General features: G+C 46.9%; 1 protein-coding gene across 1 annotated transcript in view; it reads left to right on the top strand.

Annotated features, from left to right (window-relative positions):
* Positions 1–20,517, top strand: part of brinp1 (bone morphogenetic protein/retinoic acid inducible neural-specific 1) — a 97,254-nt gene that overhangs the window by 57,439 nt on the left and 19,298 nt on the right. Inside the window, exon 5 of the mRNA XM_077011462.1 lies at positions 8,298–8,403. Within this exon, the coding sequence (XP_076867577.1) occupies positions 8,298–8,403 (106 nt within the window). The remainder of the gene's footprint in view (positions 1–8,297; positions 8,404–20,517) is intronic.

The following is a 20,517-nucleotide window of genomic DNA, read 5'->3' as shown; positions in this document are numbered from 1 at the left end:
ACTCACCACCCTCACTCACCTCCTCACTCACCACCTTCACTCACCTCCTCACTCACCACCTCACTCACCACCTCACTCACCACCTCACTCACCTCCTCACTCACCACCTCACTCACCCCCTTACTCACCTCCTCACTCACCACCTCACTCACCACCTCACTCACCCCCTTACTCACCACCCTCACTCACCACCTCACTCACCTCCTCACTCACCCCCTTACTCTCCTCCTCACTCACCACCTCACTCACCTCCTCACTCACCCCCTTACTCTCCTCCTCACTCACCACCTCACTCACCACCCTCACTCACCACCTCACTCACCACCTCACTCACCACCATCACTCACCACCTCACTCACCTCCTCACTCACCTCCTCACTCACCACCTCACTCACCTCCTCACTCACCACCTCACTCACCTCCTCACTCACCACCTCACTCACCACCTCACTCACCACCCTCACTCACCACCTCACTCACCACATCACTCACCCCCTTACTCACCTCCTTACTCACCACCTTCACTCACCTCCTCACTCACCACCTCACTCACCCCCTCACTCACCACCTCACTCACCACCTCACTCACCACCCTCACTCACCTCCTCACTCACCACCTCACTCACCACCTCAATCACCACCTCACTCACCCCCTTACTCACCACCTCACTCACCACCTCACTCACCACCCTCACTCACCTCCTCACTCACCATCTTCACTCACCTCCTCACTCACCACCTCACTCACCTCCTCACTCACCACCTCACTCACCACCCTCACTCACCTCCTCACTCACCACCTCACTCACCCCCTTACTCTCCTCCTCACTCACCACCTCACTCACCTCCTCACTCACCACCCTCACTCACCTCCTCACTCACCACCTCACTCACCCCCTTACTCTCCTCCTCACTCACCACCTCACTCACCTCCTCACTCACCACCCTCACTCACCTCCTCACTCACCACCTTCACTCACCTCCTCACTCACCACCTCACTCACCACCCTCACTCACCACCTCACTCACCTCCTCACTCACCACCTCACTCACCACCTCACTCACCACCTCAATCACCACCCTCACTCACCACCCTCACTCACCACCCTCACTCACCCCCTCACTCACCACCTTCACTCACCTCCTCACTCACCACCTTCACTCACCTCCTCACTCACCACCTCACTCACCACCTCACTCACCCACTCACCACCTCACTCACCACCTTCACTCACCTCCTCACTTACCACCTCACTCACCACCAGGCTTTAAGCCTGGTTTGCCTCCACCGCTCGCGGAGGTTCGCGCGAGGTGCGCGCGGAGTCGAGCGCTATGGTCACTCAACCAGGCTTTAGCGCCCTTCGTTGAAATGTTCCAAAAGCACCGCTTGCAAACGGGCTTGTTCATATCCTTCGGTTTTCCATCTGTGTCTGCTTCGAATCCAACAGCACTGCGTTTGCTTTAGCTGCCATATTAGCATTACAAACTGTCCTGTGCATTACGGCAGCTTGGGTGGGTCAAACGAAAGCGCATTTTATGTAAAAAGAATCGATACTTAAGGGAAACGAGTATTGTACCGTTTCAGAATGTTCAGTATCGATACGTATCGATATATCGATTTTTTTGACAACACTACTCACCACCCTCACTCACCTCCTCACTCACCACCTTCACTCACCACCTCACTCACCACCCTCACTCATCACCTCACTCACCACCATCACTCACCACCTTCACTCACCTCCTCACTCACCACCTCACTCACCACCTCACTCACCACCCTCACTCACCACCCTCACTCATCACCTCACTCACCACCATCACTCACCACCTCACTCACCACCTCACTCACCACCTCACTCATCACCTCACTCACCACCTCACTCACCACCCTCACTCACCTCCTCACTCACCACCTCACTCACCACCTCAAGCACCACCTCACTCACCCCCTTACTCTCCTCCTCACTCACCACCTCACTCACCTCCTCACTCACCACCCTCACTCACCTCCTCACTCACCACCTTCACTCACCTCCTCACTCACCACCTCACTCACCACCCTCACTCACCTCCTCACTCACCTCCTCACTCACCACCTCACTCACCACCCTCACTCACCTCCTCACTCACCACCTCACTCACCACCTCACTCACCACCTCACTCACCTCCTCACTCACCACCCTCACTCACCCACCTCACTTACCCACCTCACTTACCCACCTCACTCACCTCCTCACTCACCACCTTCACTCACCACCTCACTCACCCCCTCACTCACCACCTCACTCACCACCTCACTCACCCACTCACCACCTCACTCACCACCTCACTCACCACCTCACTCACCACCTTCACTCACCTCCTCACTCACCACCTCACTCACCACCCTCACTCACCTCCTCACTCACCACCTCACTCACCACCCTCACTCACCTCCTCACTCACTACCTCACTCACTACCTCACTCACCACCTCATTCACCACCTCACTCACCACCTCACTCACCACCTCACTCACCCACTCACCACCCCCTCACTCACCCCCTCACTCACACTCTCACTCACCCCCTTACTCACTACCTCACTCAACCCTTCTGTCTGCCTCCTTCCTCTCTTTCTCCCTCCCTCCTGCTCTCATCCTCTCTCTCTCTCCCTCTCTCTCTCTCTCTCTCTCTCTCTCTCTCTCTCTCTCCCTCTGTCCTCTCGTGAGCTGTGCTGGTCCACACTAAGAGTCAGAGTTATAGGGGAGGAGGTGCACATCCGTGTGCATTATGAAGCACCCAGCAGACTAACGGCCGGCGAGACAGTGTGTGGGAGCAGCTCCTCACTCCTCGCCCGCTGGGTCTTGGCAGCGTTTCCCAGAATTCCTCTGCGCACTGCCCTCCTGCCACGGCCACAGTGCAGTATCATCATGTTCAGTGCTATGATTATGTCCATAGCAAATTTATATATATGTAATACATTATATATAGTCCCCGATCCATCAATCTCCACTGCTGGAGACCAGGTTCCCCAGATGATCCAGCGGGTTCTGGTACTGGTCTAAGCGCCTCGGTTCTGTGCCGACCCACACACACGAGCAGGCCCACACTTCTGGGCTGCCGCTCCTTTTAGTCTGGGTTCAAAGCTGCCCGTCTGCGTTTGTTCAGGCTGCTGCTGGGAACCCACTCCTCCAAATGCTATCGATTCAAAACCCTTTACAAAAAAAAAGCCGCTATTGATTTAGCCGGGGCAGAGGAGGGGGGCAAGAGGGGGGGCAGGGGCTGAGTGCAGGGGAGGGGGGCAAGAGGGGGGGCAGGGGCTGAGTGCAGGGGAGGGGGGCAAGAGGGGGGGGAGGGGCTGAGTGCAGGGGAGGGGGGCAAGAGGGGGGGAGGGGCTGAGTGCAGGGGAGGGGGGCAAGAGGGGGGGAGGGGCTGAGAGCAGAAGAAAGACACTATGTGTTCGTTAACGAATGCTACACTGTTTAAATGGCATTTATGGACCAGTCAGATGCTGCTGTGTGTCCTCCAGAGGCCGAGGGCACACACGTCCAAAACCATGCAGTGACCCTGCTTTACACGTGTGTACGACAGCAGCCATCAAAAAACAGTGTAAGATTTGTGATAAATCTTAAACTATCAAATCACATAAGGAATATGTAGTATACAGCGATATTTCTTCCGCGGTCCAGACTGTATTGCATATCTATAAATAATAGCCATGGATGTGATGAAATATCTCACAATAGAAAGTGCAAGGTGAGGAAACCGGGGTGTCCTGTGTGTGTGTGTGTGTGTGTGTGTGTGTGTGTGTGTGTGTGTGTGTGTGTGTGTGTGTGCGCACATGAGTGTGTGTGTCTGTGTGTGTGTGTGTCTGTGTGTGTGTGTGTGTGTGTGTGTGTGTGTGTGTGTGTGTGTGTGTGTGTGTGTGTGTGTGTGTGTGTGTGTGTGTGCGTGCGTGTCTGTGGGTGTGTGTGTGCGCATGAGTGTGTCTGCAGTGACTCTTTGCTTATACAGTGATTTCTCAAGGAGAGAAGAGTTGAACAGAGAAAGTGAAATAAGTGAAACTTAAGAAAGTGGATTGGTGAACTGTTAGCACAGGCAGCCTCTCCTTCCCCACAGAACTCAGGGCCGAGAAACGGCGTGATCCCTGATGTGTCCCTGTGAGCACGGAGCCCAGTGGTGCAAGATATTAGTACTGGAGGAGGGGTCATTTCAGAGTAAAAATAAGATAACCAACCGACCGTTGTAATGAGAAAAAAATTATATATATATATATATATATATATATATATATATATATATATATATATATATATGCGTGTATGTGTGTGTGTATGATTGAGTATTTACAGGACAGGATGAATAAGCTTGAGGCTTGTCATTGAGGTCATGACCTTCATGCCCTTCCAGCTGAGCCACTCCCATATTCCATATGCAAATAAGAGGCGGAGCATCTACCGATCCACAGGCCTTCCTGAGGAGTGGCCGAGGCTCTGACCGAGGCTCTGACCTCAGGGGTCCAGGGTCCGCTGGAGCGCACACGCATGGAGGTGCAGACGTAGGGAGAAGAAGCTCAGGAATCACAGAGAAGGAAGCGGAAGCCGTGGGCCGAGATGTCCCGGGATTCTGCTCGCGCGCTCATTTATGTCCCGGGATTCTGCTCGCGCGCTCATTTATGTCCCGGGATTCTGCTCGCGCGCTCATTTATGTCCCGGGATTCTGCTCGCGCGCTCATTTATGTCCCGGGATTCTGCTCGCGCGCTCATTTATGTCCCGGGATTCTGCTCGCGCGCTCATTTATGTCCCGGGATTCTGCTCGCGCGCTCATTTATGTCCCGGGATTCTGCTCGCGCGCTCATTTATGTCCCGGGATTCTGCTCGCGCGCTCATTTATGTCCCGGGATTCTGCTCGCGCGCTCATTTATGTCCCGGGATTCTGCTCGCGTGCTCATTTATGTCCCGGGATTCTGCTCGCGCGCTCATTTATGTCCCGGGATTCTGCTCGCGCGCTCATTTATGTCCCGGGATTCTGCTCGCGCGCTCATTTATGCCGGCTGGAGACAGAGTGTAGGGCATTCTCATACTTGTGTTCTGTGCATTAAAACACGGGCAACAACAACAACGGAGCTACTAAATAAAATCTAAATAATAAGTAAACAAACAAAGCTAGCTCTGAATATTGTACCACAACGGGACCCTGCTGCTCTAATTTTAGCGTATCCAGTTCAGGCAGTAACTCGTCGGTTACATTTTTTACAAACGTGCTGCTCAAAATATAATCATGCACGTGGGATGCCGGAGTGTCTTTCTCTTTAGAGAATAGAATTCAATAGGTGGGCACCGGGTGACATCTGTAATAGGGGAAGGGCCGAAGGGGCAGTGCCAGTGTGAACACATCCCTCCAGCTCCGATTCATCCTGCCAGGCTAGTGCCAGTGTGAACACATCCCCCCAGCCCAGCAGACAAGACTCAGATCCTTCCCTGTGCCACCCGAGAGTTATGCAGCAACACATGGTGATCATGACTTTGATGCTTCCGAGAAGTAGAGGGGGGGGGGGGGGGGGGTAGCTGCAGAACTGGGAAGTCTTTGAATTATTGCACACTGTTATCAAGAGCCAGAGAGACAGAGAGACGGAGAGAGAGAGAGGGACAAAGAGAGAGAGAGAGAAAGAGAGACTGCCTGTAATTATCAAAGTTTCAATGGCTAAATAGACAGGAGGCGACTGCTTGATTTGCAGTTAGGCATATTAGCTCTTTTAAAAGACATCTTTTCTGTTCAGCCTTCTGTAATGGATTTGTTAATTGCAAAAGGAGGCATGAAGATGACACAATGACAGTTCCAGGGAAGGCGTCACCTCCACCACATCCCGCACGCTCTGCCGTGACTAAGTCTGACAGACCGTCATTCCCTAAAAGCATCAAACTAACACGCTCGCGTGTGACAGGATGGTTTTTATTGGATGGTGTAGACCACTGCTAAAACAGGACCAGGGTCCAGATTTCCATTGGTTTTCTGTTTTATGATGTTGAATGTAATGGTGACACATCGCATTAAAGCTCACATCCACGTCAGACTCTGTGTTGACATTGGGGAGAGAAATTTCCATTGGTTTTCATTTTATGATGCTAAAGGTAATGGTGTCTTAAGTATCTTAAAGTTATCTTAAGTAACACTACAGCACTAGCACCAACAAAACCTTTTGAACATCTGCATTATTAAGCTATAGAACATGTTAACAAAGTAATTAAAATGTGGATTGTTGGGGACTAATTGAACACATTCTGTGCCTCCATCTCAGCGTCACCTTGTACAATTAAGCAACACTCCCTGTTTATTACCTATTTACAAGTGTCATACTCTCTTTGCCTGTGGGCAACACTGGACAGCTTTAATACAAGTGTTAATTACTTCATTAACATTACTTATGCTTCATTTATGCTGCAGGTTGTTAATGCTACCTAATGCTATAAATAATAGCAATCAGGTTAACCTTAATGGAAAGTGTTAACAATATAGTTTAAATTAAAAAAGATTATTTTATAATAAAAATGCCGATGGGTTAGTGCTGTCATAGCTTTGAAGAACAGCAGAATGATGAGAGTCAGAATGGTCTGAATCTCCACTGACTTTTGGTCATATCTCTCCTTTAATCAGACCGACTGACCGTTGTGTGTGTGTGTGTGTGTGTGTGTGTGTGTGTGTGTGTGTGTGTGTGTGTGTGTGTGTGTGTGTGTGTGTGTGTGTGTGTGTGTGTGTGTGTGTGTGTGTGCGAGTGTGAGAGATAGAGAGATTGTGTGTTTGTGTGCGTGTGTGTGTGTCCATCATCCTCCAGAGGCCTGCGACTTAAAGGATTATGCCCATTTTATGTTACATAAAGTGTGTCACAGAAAGGCAGCTTTGGCACACAAAGGTCGCACTATTGTCCTCCCTGGAGCACACACTCCTGTTCCTCCCTACCCTTCTTTCTGCTCCACCTCATAACGCAGACAGACAGCACCCCCCCCCCCCCCCCCCCCCCCCCCACTGTGTTAATGTTGATAGAGGCTGGCGTGTCCCATATACCTATGTATGAGTTATGCTTGTTTGAAGGTCATGCAGAACAGAACCCTTGTGTGACACTGATTCAGTTCGGTGTCACTCCGAATCACATGGTATGAAGTAAAGGCGTCGATGGTAGTGCAGGAGGATCAAGAGCAGAGTGGATCAAGGCACAGCAGGGCGGAGCCAAAGCAGGGCGGAGCCAAAGCAGGACAGAGTAAAGGAGTACAGTGAAGTCTCTATGGTGATATAAATGCTCAATTTCTGATAAATGCAGTGGCAAGTTAGATTTCTGTAGCCAGAACTCCAGAGATGTCTGTGAACAAAATTAAATAACTCTTGTGTCAGTTGGTAAATTCAGTATAATGAAATTTGCATTTAGACGAATACTTTTCATTTAAAGAAAGTGAGTGAGTTTTGTGGTGGTCTGATGAGGGATTTTCTCTGGAAAGACAAATGGCATTCAACTCTGATAAATGTCAAGGATTTTACCTTATTCTTTTTAAACGATTTTAATCGGTCTCCTGAGACAGAAAGGTGAGATCAGTCTCAACTGGTGGTGGTCAGCCATTAATTAAGGAGCCAATGAAAAGCTATTTGGTCAGGATCTTTACCTTATAGCCAAATGCTAAATGAGGATTTGCGTTACATTTGAATTGCCTAATTAACCCACCGAGTAAAAGTTTGGACAGAGGAACGGCAGTAACTCAGCCCCATCTCTCTCAGGCTGACTTATTATCCAAGAAAAGAAAAGCTGTTTGAGGAAAAGGTCATTATCACTTCACCTTTTTGTAAGATGATATAAAGTAAAGTCTCCAATGGTCCTTAAAAGGGAAACATGCCTTTGAAGCCAGTGGGGCCCGTCATCCTGAATGTGAAAGCAGGCACTTAGAAACTTCTGTTGTGAAAGCTCTCTAGAGTGATGAGAAATGCTTTTCCCTCCTTCATCATAAAATGCAGACGTGAACAGCATCATTTTAAAACGTGGACGCCTCTCCATAACACCTTTCGGCTTCCCACACGTAGCAGCACCATGATGTAATCGCTCCCTTTAAATTAGCACCAGCAGCTTTTCGCTCACAATATAAATAAACTACGCCTTGTTTGCCAAAGGCGCTTTGTTTATTTATTCTTTTATTTTTTTGTGTGTCAACCTCATCTCTGTTTATTAAGGCCCCACCGCCACAGGCGTTTGGCGCGTGCTCTGTTGGGCCGTAGGGTAATCTCCCGGCACAGGGGGGCATGTTTCTCATCTGTTCCGCTGGTGTGCACAGGTGACGGAGACACGCACGGGCCCGCTTGGCTGCAGCACCTACGACAACCTGGACTCCGTCAGCTCCGTGCTCCTGCAGAGCCCTGAGAGCAAGCTCCACCTGCAAGGTAGGCTCCGTCAGGCCTGTGACTACACCCGCACCAACCCCCCCCCCCTTCCCGCCACTCCTTCACTCACCTCATCAAAATTAGCAATCATTAGGCCAAGATACCGCAATGATCGTTCACTTTGGGTTATTTCTGTCAGGACGTATGGTTTGCTAGATGTTAAGCTACACAGAAACCGAACAGAAGTTGCGAGTTAAAATGGAATAGAGTGGCCGGGCGGCCATTTCATTGCTTTAGCCGCATGCTACAGTGGACAGAGAAGGGTCTTGAAGGTAGTTCTAGTGTGATGCCTTAGAGAGAGATACAGCGTTAGAACTTATCAGGTGAATGTGCCGTAATTGCGCTCCTGTTATGTTTGCCAACCACCCAAGCAACCCGCTGTCTGTCAGGTTTAAAAAGAGAAGTATAAAAAGAAACAACAGTACAATATTAGTAGTTGCTTGTAATGTTCTCAGTCTCTGCAGAGACGGCCAGGAAAAGTGTCTGCGCTGAAGAATGTGTTTTTGTTTTCTGTTGATTTTTTTTATCCCACTATGCACATGCTTACCAAAGACATGACTTCATCTTATTTCCCTGAAGAGATCATTATGTCTGTGTGCATCTGGGTAATTATTTTGTCTGCCACACACACTTTCAGGTGTCTTCAGGTGGCTGAGCAAGATCTGCAGGTATTTAGGACTTTATTCAGACGTCTGCCTTACTGACATTAGTGACATTAGTCTAGTTCTCACACTACTGTCAGCAAACACAGAGTTTGTTTTGGCCCAACTGAGGGTTGAACTTCTCCTTCACCTCCACCTCCACAGGTCCTGCTCCATGTCACCACAGCAATATGTGGCCATGTAGACCAGATGATGCTCTGATAGTTTTCATGTTCTCCATTATGTTCTCCACGTGCATGTTTCAGCATAAACATTTTTGTGTTATTATCTGAAATATGAACACTCAGGTCTAGCGTCTGCAAAAATTTTAAACTTGCGCTTGTATAAGCATGAAAGCACAAAGCTGTTAGCGTCCCAACTTTACTCGTCTTTCGTCTGACCTTCACGTATTATCTTTAAGCATTATCTCTCATAGTTTTCCCTCAGCTATGTAACAGCTGGTAAAAAATATCCTTTGATGCTAACGGTCATTAAGTTTATTTTTAAAGCATTATAAACAAGATATGACTGTTTCTCGTTGTGCTGGTTTGTGGCCATATAGATTAGCCATCTGGAAAGTATGGGGCTTAAAACTAATGCAAATAGTGCATATATGTATGAGAGTAATGATGAGAGTTCCTGTTATGGTCTTTGAACTGTAAACGGGACACTTGCTTGTTGGGGATCAAAAGCGAAGATGATTAAATAACGTTAAACATCTTAATCTTCTCAGAGAGGAGGGCTGGGTCAGAGTTCATGCTGTGAGAATTTATTTTTTGAAACATCCAGGTTTCTGTCAGCACAGTCTAAAACAGTGGCTGGGTTTTACTTTGTGTACTATCTGGATGTGTGACTCGATACTACACCAAAGGACGGCTCCCCGGACACGTTTTTCCTCATCAGAGACGCGTCCTAGTGATAATCTCGGGTTACTCTTCCACAGTCCTGAGGTAGAGGCTCTTCTGCGCCGCGACATGCTGGTGTCAGTTTAGCGTCCTCTCTGCTGACCTCGCGAGCTTCCCTTCTACCCCCTGCGGTCATGTTTATATTCAGTGGAGGTCCTCGGGGCTGTAAGCCCACAATACAGCCATATGTCAGACTGGCTCTGTGTAGCGGCACTTGACAGATAGCTGTTTAGTGCCTAACACAAGATGTAGCTGTTTTCGTGAGGCGCTACACGCTTTCGTGTGGGTGAGAACAACAGACACCCCCCCGCCCAACACCCCCCTCACGATTCGACACGTAAAGAGCCTGGCATTTAAAAAATAGACCACGTGACATTTTGCTCCACACACGAGCCCCGCCTAGTCTTGATTAAGCGTGCTGTGTACCCTGCATGTTGAAATTAACCGTTAACAGTCAAGACGCGTGCGGTGCACGCGTCTTGACTGACGCAGAACGTGATTTAATGGAGAGACGGACGAATGATCGCGGTGATCGCGGTAAAAAGCAAGGCTCCAGTCATCTCCCATTAGTCAGCAGACCACTCCTTCTGTATTTATTAACAAATTAGAAAAGGTCACTTTGAAAGCGATTGTTGTTGCCATTAATAAAATTGCCTTGGAGTTCTCTCCCTTGGCTCGGCTACATGTGGGACAGAGCGATAAAGTAGTTGCAAATCACAGAGGAGAGGGGGAGGAAATATCCGTTAAAAAAGAAAAGGACATAAAAGGCAGAAGGAAAGCAGGCGTTTAAGGCAATAAGTAAAAAAAAAAAAGATAATGGCTCGACATTATCAGCTGGATGGTGATGGCTACCATTGCTCGATCTCATGAAGGAGTGCTTGTGTGAATGTTTGTGGAGAGGAAAACAGAGAAAGGGAATGTAATTACCAGCCAGTGGGGTCCTCGCACACCCCAAATGGCCTCCCTCTCCTCAACCCATCTCGGGATAACGAGCCGGGCCTGCCTGCTAATTTACTGAAAAAAAAGCATTTCGTCAGGATAAGTGGGATGATTTCATGGCGGGGCTCGCGCAGTGCTTCAGCACGGCAGCCGTGGGAGGACGTGGGACCGGGAGCTAAAAAAGCTGTTCCTCAGCACTTTAGGAGCTGAGCCCATGGGACTGGCTTGTCAGAACCTGCTGCGCAGAACCCATCTGCTGTCAGCGCCGTGAGCCCAGTGAGGTCCTGCTAAAATCATCAGGGCTGTATTTACCCATACGGTCCTTCATTTATGTCCTGTTGGACACGAACGCCGCACGACATAACTCGGCACTGAATTGGCTGGCTGGACTCACGTTATTGTTCTGTTTGTGGCCAGCGCACTTTTCGAAAGCCCGTGGAATTATGCTTCCAGGTTCTCCAGGCCTCTGTGGTGTCTTTGGGTGAGTCAGGAGACAGAGAGACATGCCTGTGCCTGAATGTATCCAGCACAGCATGCAAACGGGACGCTGTTGTGTTTTCAAAGGCAGGTAGATGGCCTGCTACAGAGGAGGACTGACATGATCCTTCAGTTTCATGTTGTACTATTTATTTTTGCCGTGTCACGACGCTGCCATTAGTCATGGCGGGTACGGTGGTCACCTCGGTGCTCGGCCGCCAGATCGTGCCAGCCAGACTGGCCAGATGAAGTTCTGATTGTACAGACTGACCTTCAGATCAAAATACAAGTGGAGGAGTCTCATCAGTACTGCTCTCTGTATCTTTCGCCAAGGCTGCTGGGGGAAGCTGAGCTCAGTATTCATCTGCAGGCACACAAAAAGTCCAAAGTGATGATGTAACCGCAAAACTTTCCATTGGAATTCACCGTATGCCACACAAAGCGTTTCTTTTTTGGCTCAGCCGCCATGCTAAACCTTTAGAAAATACAACTTGCTCATGAGGCCAGATGTAATGTCTTAAACAGAAACCTGGTAGAAACTTAACTGCGTTTATTTCACAAGTTTATACGATTTGCTGAAAGCACTTCCATGTAAGTTTTCAAGGCACCTTGGCTTTCATTCTCCAAGCTGAGTTTCTTTGAGCTGAAACCGAGTGACCTTTCTGTGCACGTCGGCCATGTTGTACTAACAAACAGATTTGGTCCACAGTTAGACTTGTTTTGCTCTCGCTGGTTCCTAACCTCCAACCCCGACCTCTCCTGACAAAGACTGAGCTGTTAGACGGGTTTCTCTGCATGCCGGCCATTCAGGCAGCTCACCTCCACCTGGAGGAAACAGCACGGCTCAGAAGGACGGCTGTCTGGACGGGCCGGTTAAGACAAGGTCAGACAGGAAGTATAGCAGGGACGGGAGACCGTTGCTAATCCTGAGGCAGCGTAGCTTGCCTGATGCCTGCGAGTCACGGCATAGGGCGAGACCTGGAGAAACCCCGGCCAGGTTAGAGGGGCCGTGCGGGTTGAGCAGGGAGCAGGCCGGGACACCAGGACCAGGCTGATGGAAGACGAATACGAGCGTGTATCCGCTCACTCTCTCACCCAGTTGCCAGGGAGACTGATTGGGCATGTTGTGTTCACTCCGTTTGAACTGGTGGGAGCGGTATGGAAAATGTGTACGCGTGTGTGGTTGGCATGCAGATTGTGATGTTTACAGACGGTAAATTGCTTTGCTTGTGTGAAGTCATTCATTTGGGTGATTTGGAATTAGGCATACAGTTTTGCAAGCAAATTGTTGTTTTGCGAGATGGCAGGAAAGCAAAATTGGGATCACAGCCGTGCATGGAGAGATCGCTGAGCGCTGCTTTTCAGATATTAGCTAGTCCCTGAAGCAAAAAAAAAAAAAAGAAGTTATTTTAGAAGGTGGTGGTGTCATCGAGACATTTTGAGAATTTCCTGTGGAGTTTTCAACTTTTTAATCACCAATGACTGTTTGACCAAAGGCCACAGATATTTTGGAGGAACGTCTTGCCAGAGATATCTCTAGGAGGGGAGGGCGGTCCCCCCTGTCACGACACACTCCAGCACATGCTCAAGCGTTCATCTAGGTGTTTATTCTGACATTTGAATGCACAAATCCCCCTTTTTTCCCTCCACTTATCAAGGAGTCGCCTTTTCTGCCCAGCTTTTGTTGTCTTTCCTTGCTGGGAAGCGCTGATAGTGTCGAATGATAATGCGACAAAGGGTGTGACGTGATATCGTATTCTCTATGCTGGATACACGCCGAAATGCTGGGGTAAAAAAAAAAAAAGTCTGACATTAAGGGAGCTCACCTATCAAAGCGACGCGGCACCGCGGCCCTGGCGCTGGGAGCCGGAACGACGGCGGGACAAAATTACGGGCAGTCGGAACGCTGCCTCGTGCTTTATTGTGTAATGGCGGCGTGTGGAGCTGAATGCCTGAGACTAGCTCATTTCTGCAGCTCCCGTACGAGTGATGGCTTCACTGAACGAGGCTTTGCTGGCCATTATGTGCCGTGAGCGGGCGGGAGCAATCTTATTCTGCCATCCTCCAGCCATTTACTCCAACTCCAAACCCCCTTGGGCTGCTCCGTTTGCCACCTCCTTTAGAAGACATAGCAGCGGATTGGGTTTAAGTGCAACCCGACGTGTAAAATAATGTTCAGGATTAGGGCTGTATGCTGATGTTTAGGACGGCTGAGTGACTGTGTAATTAACGTTTAATTACATCGTATGATGAAGAGTCCGCTCAGAGGATACTGGGGTGTTTGATGGAAATATTTACATTATAATATTTGAAAAAATGTAAATACTGAGAAGCTGAAGCTGAATACTGTGTTTGCCATAGGTACACTGATGCAGAGAAGCAAGTTGCTTATTTGATTATTACTCCAATTTCCCAGGCAAATTCAATAAGTCAAAAATATTTAAATAAACATAAACACTAAAAAAAATATGGAGCTCTGCTTATTTTAAAATGATCTTAAAATGTTGAAATAATTTTCCCCAAAGCTATAATAATCTAAATGCAAATTTTGCAGGGATATTTTTTCTCATGTTTTAATTCTTGTAAAAATAAAATAAACAAATAACCTGTGGATGTTGGTTTGTCTCAAGATGTAGTATTTTGGTTACTCGTGGAACCTATAAATAATCAGAGACCAAAGACACAGAAGCAAGTGAAAGCAGAAATTCTCAGTTAAGTGGTGGTTTATTGAGTCGTCATTTCTCACACAATTCCTACGTAAATTATGCTTTACGTTCCAAGTTGGTAAACACAGGGCAGTTTGAATAAAGACATGGCAACTTCTCTTACCTCATGGGAAGGGAAATTTAAGTTTGATTTTTTGTCACTTTCTCTCTCTCTCTCTCTCCCTCTCTCTCTCTCTCTCGCTTTCTCTCTCTCTTTTACACACATCCTTTCTTTCTCTTCTTCCAGGAGCCATGAGCCTATCTGGGAAGATTTATGAATATGTTCGAATAGCCTGAGCCAACAGTTTTCAAAGTGTTGGAAGGAAAATAAATTAAAAAGCCCCACAGGCAATTCATCTGCTGTGTGATGGATTACATACCCATCATCGAAGTCTCCCATTCTCTCCCTCTCTCCTTCATAAGGGGCAAAAACTTTGGTAAACAAACAGAAACAAATCAGTTAAGACGTCTGTGCAACCAGGACTGTCCATGATGAAGAGCATAATTTTTCCAAATAATTAAAAAAATTATGACTGCTCTACAAAACACTGTCCATTATACAAACAAACAAAACAACAACAACAATAATAATTACATTAAGGGAACAATCAACTGGTTTTCAGGATTCCCAGTACAATTGTCTGTTAGTTTGAATGTTAGCATCATGTACACTTACAAATGAACGCTTTTTTTCACATAACCACAATAAAATGGCAGCAGTCAAATGTTTCCATCCGGACAATCAGACCTCCATGAAGGCCGATGCAATTCTGGTTAACTTCAGGCAGTGTCACACTAGCACCTTACAGGAAGGAGCTTTGTAGCGAGGAATCACTCTTATTGGAAAATCTCAGCGGCCTGGCTACAGCTCCCCTGTAATGCTGTATCATTTAGAAGATTGATGCAAGCTCGCTTTAGTTCAATTCTCTGGGATGCCAGGCAACCGGCAAGCTGATGAAATCTCTCCTCTTTGACCCTGGGGTCAGCTCTCAATTGGAGGTGGTCAATCTAGAGTGTGTTTCTACTTGGGCCGGTAGGACGATCAATCAGCTCTCGCCTTCCCCCTCGAGTCTCCTCCTCGGCTCACAAGTGTGTACTCTCTGTCAGACCCAAGCCCTCCTGTTTTACCTCATCGGTTTAGGCTTTTTGGTTATGGACAGAAGTGCCAGGCTCGTTGTGGCTCAAAGCCGGCAGTCGCTCACACGCAGGTCGTCCGTTCACGCCGTGTCTTTGGAGAGGCTCCGAAAGCATCGCTGGCCGACACTGGTGGAGGAAGGGGAAACAGGTGTAAGTGTATCGATTCATGCTTGAATCAGTGCCACAAGCTGAAAATGAGTTCTTAAACACATCGGCGAACTTCATGGTGCTTTAGCAATAAGTGAAGCAATTACACAACCTTAAGACAGGATGTTGTTATTAGAGCTCATAAAATGCACCCAGCTTGACATTTTTAAAGTGGTGTTTTCCTCAACAGCATAAAAATACTCTGATATATTGGGAAATATCGATTGTTTCATGAAATCATTTGCAAGGTGATTTTATTGCTGCATTAGATCATCAGTCATGATTCCTAGAGCATAAAATATTTGACTTCATTACAGTGCACAAAAGGAAAATTATGGAATATTCCCCACATGATAACATATGATCACCCCAACTGTGTTATTATTGTATTACATCACAATCAAAAATATTTTGCTCTGCATCACAACCATTTTTTATTTAGCGCTGTATTTTACATCTGCTATAATGTATCAAATAGTGCAATTACATCACATATTGACAGCAAAAGGACAGAACAGTAGCCCCGGGGTTTGTCCAGCTTTTGGCCTCACTGAGGCACGTGCAGCACTACGGACAGCAACAGCACAATGGACAGCGTCAGCACCATGGACAGCAACAGCACAATGGACAGCGTCAGCACCATGGACAGCGTCAGCACCATGGACAGCGTTGTCACTACAGATCGCGCTTCCTGGTTTTTTTTTCCCCCAACCTGCAATTTGGTGCACCATGCAATTTCTTCCTTACCTCTTTTTAGACAGTGGTCCGCATGATTACCAGGGACATCACCATATGCAATTTTCTGTGTTCATGGTAATTATCAGCTTTTGTTTTTGCGTGAAAGTCTGTAAAAATTACTACATTCAGTCTCTTGGCTGCTACCTGTGTACTTTGTAGTACTGGTAGATGGGGCTGTCAACCCTGTGCTAATAGCTGAACTTGTGTAACATTCAGCCACTGATAGTAGCAGTAATCTTTTCTGAAGTATGCAGTAGTCCATAAATGCCAACACATTTAAAAAAAAAATCATCCACAGGCCACTTTCAGAAAAAAAGTGCTTACACTACAGTAACCTCAGTCTACTTTATCCATCATTGCAAATGCACCCAAAAGTGAATAGCCTTTGAAAAGCCAATGAAATGTACTCCCATGGAGATGAACTGAGCTGAAGTCATGTGATTCCAAATGACGCTGCCACGGTCTGCTGCCTGCAGGAAAGACATGATGGGGGTGATGTGTTTAGGTGCACCTCCCCAAGGCCACGGGGACAGCTACATTTAGGCTAGGTTCTTCCTCATCGTACGTTCATCATGCAACTTTTGTCAGGTTCTCAGATTATGAGGTTTGGAAACCTTTTGTGAAAAGATCTCTCCAGAAAACCCAACAAGAAAGAAGAAAAAGAATGTTAAGGATGACACACCCCATGGCTTCATACGAACCCCAATGTGAGAGCTGGTACTCTACCTGTTTAGCTGGAAAAAGCTGTAGCTGTAGCTCTTTCAGTGTTTATTACTCATGCTTTAGTCATTTGAAATGAAAACAGAATTCTGTAAAATTAATTTCAAGACTCCTCTTCCACTCCAACAAAAATAACTGAGGGGACATACTGTACTCAGCGAAAATCAAAGTCTAGACATCCTCTGAACATTTAAACCCTTTAAAACACTGGCTGACCCCACAACTCACTTCACAAGTGGGGAACTTCATTATGTAAAAAATGAGGTAAGCATGTTTTACACCCTTAAAATTTGGCTCGGATGAATTATAAATGCACAAAGAAGTTATAATGTAATTTCAGAGTAGGTGGAACGTAATTACCGAAAACCTTTTTTTTTTCTATTGAATTCGAGTTGCATACTACATCGCGTCAATGCCTTAAGTAACAATTATTTCATGAATTTGGAGGTGTTGGGGGAGGCATACATGCTCAATTAATCTTTGATGAAACTAGTAGCTGGGAATCGGTTCACGGCATCTGTACTGATCCTGATGCAAAGGTAGTGTGAACGCTGGTGCCTCAGCCATTGTGCCGAGTGTCTAGATTTATAAAAATAGTTCTGTGTGTGCTAACTCAGCCCTGAGGGTGAAGCATGGTCACCTGCTTTAGCATTTAGATAAGTCTAAGCCTCTTCTGTCTGAAGGGCATCTGGAAAGGAACAAAGTCTCAACTATAGGTTTTTCCAGCCCAGTAGAGCATTAAAAACTTCACTAATGAGATGAAGGAGGGAAATGATTAATGAAATCAGAGGTCGGGGTGTATACATCGGACGTTTGGATCTCAAACCCGTAAACACTGTGACTAAGCATGGATTCAATTGATTATATATAATCTGTCAATACTGATCAGTGGTGTCCAAATATGTTTTTGGTATTAGGAATGAAGTCAGATCTTCAACAGTAAAACTGGGACTGGTACAAAATCAAGCAGGAGTGTGAATATTTTCAATTTTTTGTTTGCTGTAGGCCACATGTTCCTATTTCGTATGAGCTCAGCAATGGTGAATAATGTATGATAGGCAATTAGACAAGCATGTAGTTCATAGACTGGACCACTGGGGGCAGTGCAGTGAAGTGGGCGCGCTGACACAAAATGATGTCCAGCGTCACTGAACACCATCAGATACATTCTTCCCATTTTACATGAAAATCTGAAGTTTTAGTCCATTAACCACTCTGATTCCCTGGCATCATTCTCTGGCATTTGACATTTGTGGTGTCGGAGGAGAGGCACCGGAGCTCCATTACTGGGTCCTGAAGAACTACTGCTTGTCTGGACGGATGGAACTGTGATTTGTCTTGCTGTTATTACAGCACTCATGCATAACAGCGCTGTCTGACGCTGCCGTTTGGATGTAGGGCCGCGTTTGTCTTTCCACTCCTGATCACTGGACTGAAACTGTATATTTTTTTTCTTTCCACTGAGGACAGCCGATTACAGCATACGAGGGAAGTCAGATTTAGAGATCCCATATCAATATGCGGTATTTGCTGTCTACATTTTAAGGAGGTGGGAAAGTGGCTAGAGAGGTTGTTAGCTAAAGTGATGTGCTCTTCAGGCAGTGCCGAGAGAAAGATAGGGTGAAGGAGGGAGAGGGAGAAAGTGAGAACGGGAGAGAGAGAGAAAGATAGACTGGCATGCTCCAGACAGACATAAAATAATGGGGAGGAGGAGAAGAGAGGGAATAAGCAAACCATCGGAGAGTGAGCTGGAGAGAGAGAGAAGGATGAGAGAGATGGAGAGAATGGAGCAGAAAGAGAGAGAGAGAGAGAGACAAAGTCTCTCCTCTGGTCTGATTAGGAAACCCAGTGCAGTGCCTTGTCAGTGTAATAGAGAAAGGGGAACGTGGGGGGTGTGTTATTGTGAACTCTGGGCCGTTGGCACCACCACTGTCGTCAAACTGCACCCATCCGTGAACTCGCCATCTGGAATCTCCCACAAATCACATTAAAGTCGCAGGCCCAGGAATACATCAAGCTAAATGAATATTGGCTCCAGGGAGCCACAGACAGCAAGAGGGAGGGAGGGGGGGGGGGCACACCCCCGCGGGCCCCGTCCGGCTTTCCGTGGTCTGGGAAGGAGCAGCTAACACACACTCCCACCGGCGCTGGCTGATTATGCCAGCGGGCTGAGGAAGAGGAGGAAGAGGAGGATAGTGCTCAGACCTGCGTCACGCACCTCGCTCCTGGCAAACCAGATAGATAAACAAACAAAAACAAACCTGTCATCAAGCATAATGTCAACACCCTGCAGAACAGGTTCATAAAATCAGCAAATCGACAAATTACAGGGGAAGAATCAGACATTCCTGTTCACCTCCGGAGATGCTATATAAGCAGAGGGGATCCGTGTTGGGCTTTGAAAAGCTGTGGGCTGTTTTTTTTTTTTTTTGGTCAGATGTCCTGTTGTTTTTAATTGGCCACAATTACCACCCAGTGGTGCCGACCGTCGCTCTAAACAGCAGTATTGGCTTATTTACAGCATTTACACTTTAGGTGTTCATCATCAATTTAAATGTTCTGGGTACCACTCTAATTTCATCAGACATGAGATGAAATGTCGCGTGTAGTGTGTTTCAGGAACAGAGAGTAACCCGTGTGTAATGAGACAAATGTCCAGCCGTCCATGTACAAGTAAGTTAGGAAATTAAATGATTAAAAGTAAGGAAATGAAGAAAAGAAAGTCAATAAAATAGATAAATAGCTAAGGAACTACGATACTTGCACATTATTTTTTCATACTGAAATACAATTACAGGCTTAATATGTACATGTTTTTTTCAGTGCCAGATATCAAATTTAATTTACCTCATGCTTTTCAGCATATATAGCCACTAACCAGTTTATTAGGCACAGAACAGTGCATTTTACAAGTTGTTCGCTGTTATTCGGCGTGGATATTATTTATTTCAGTACTAAAATGGAAAATGGGGGGACAAACATGAAGGTTGTTTCATGTAGGCCACTATTCATCAACCCCCCTCTACCCTGTTGAGCACTGGTTAGTGCGTGACACTCAGGACCGCCACTGTGGAGGTGATTTGGGTGATGGAGCATTTTCAGCACAGCGCTGACACTGATATGGTGCTGACATGGTGGTGGGTGTTGACCTGATGCAAGTTTATCAGGCACAGCAGTGTTACTGGAGATTTTACACATGTCATCGTCACCGTTTGGTTAACAGTGGTCTGCCGCCCCCAGACACCTCCAGCCAACAGCAGTCTGGATGAGCAGGTAACAGGAAGCTGTGTGTGATCACAGATGGCCTCTACCTGTGCATCTGCAGCTGCAAGGCAGGTATTGCTAATAGTTACTAAAAATTGGCGGTTGAGCATACTGGCTCTAAACATATGCTTAAATATGACAGTGAGGACCCGAGAACTATAATGGCATTCAGCGTCAGGGTTTTTTCTTTTTTGGACCTCAGCCCGATGACAGAAGTATGCACTTCATGTCTTTAATCTGACTTTCTTTGCTTGCGCTTTGCTTGCAGTTTATAAATATGCAAAAATCTACTGGAAATGGTATAGAGATGATAAATGCTCTAAAGTCTGTGCTTTTATTTTAGAGGACTCTTTAGTGTCCTAGCTATCTCACTCCTATAGGAAGAAAACAGCCATTTACTTTTATAGATCAAAAGAGTTGCTCTCTCTCTCTCTCTCTCTC

The sequence above is a fragment of the Brachyhypopomus gauderio genome, chromosome 7, assembly GCF_052324685.1.
Source record: "Brachyhypopomus gauderio isolate BG-103 chromosome 7, BGAUD_0.2, whole genome shotgun sequence".
NCBI lineage: Eukaryota > Metazoa > Chordata > Actinopteri > Gymnotiformes > Hypopomidae > Brachyhypopomus > Brachyhypopomus gauderio.
The sequence above is the reverse complement of the archived record's forward strand: the minus strand, read 5'-3'. Positions and strand labels throughout refer to the sequence as shown.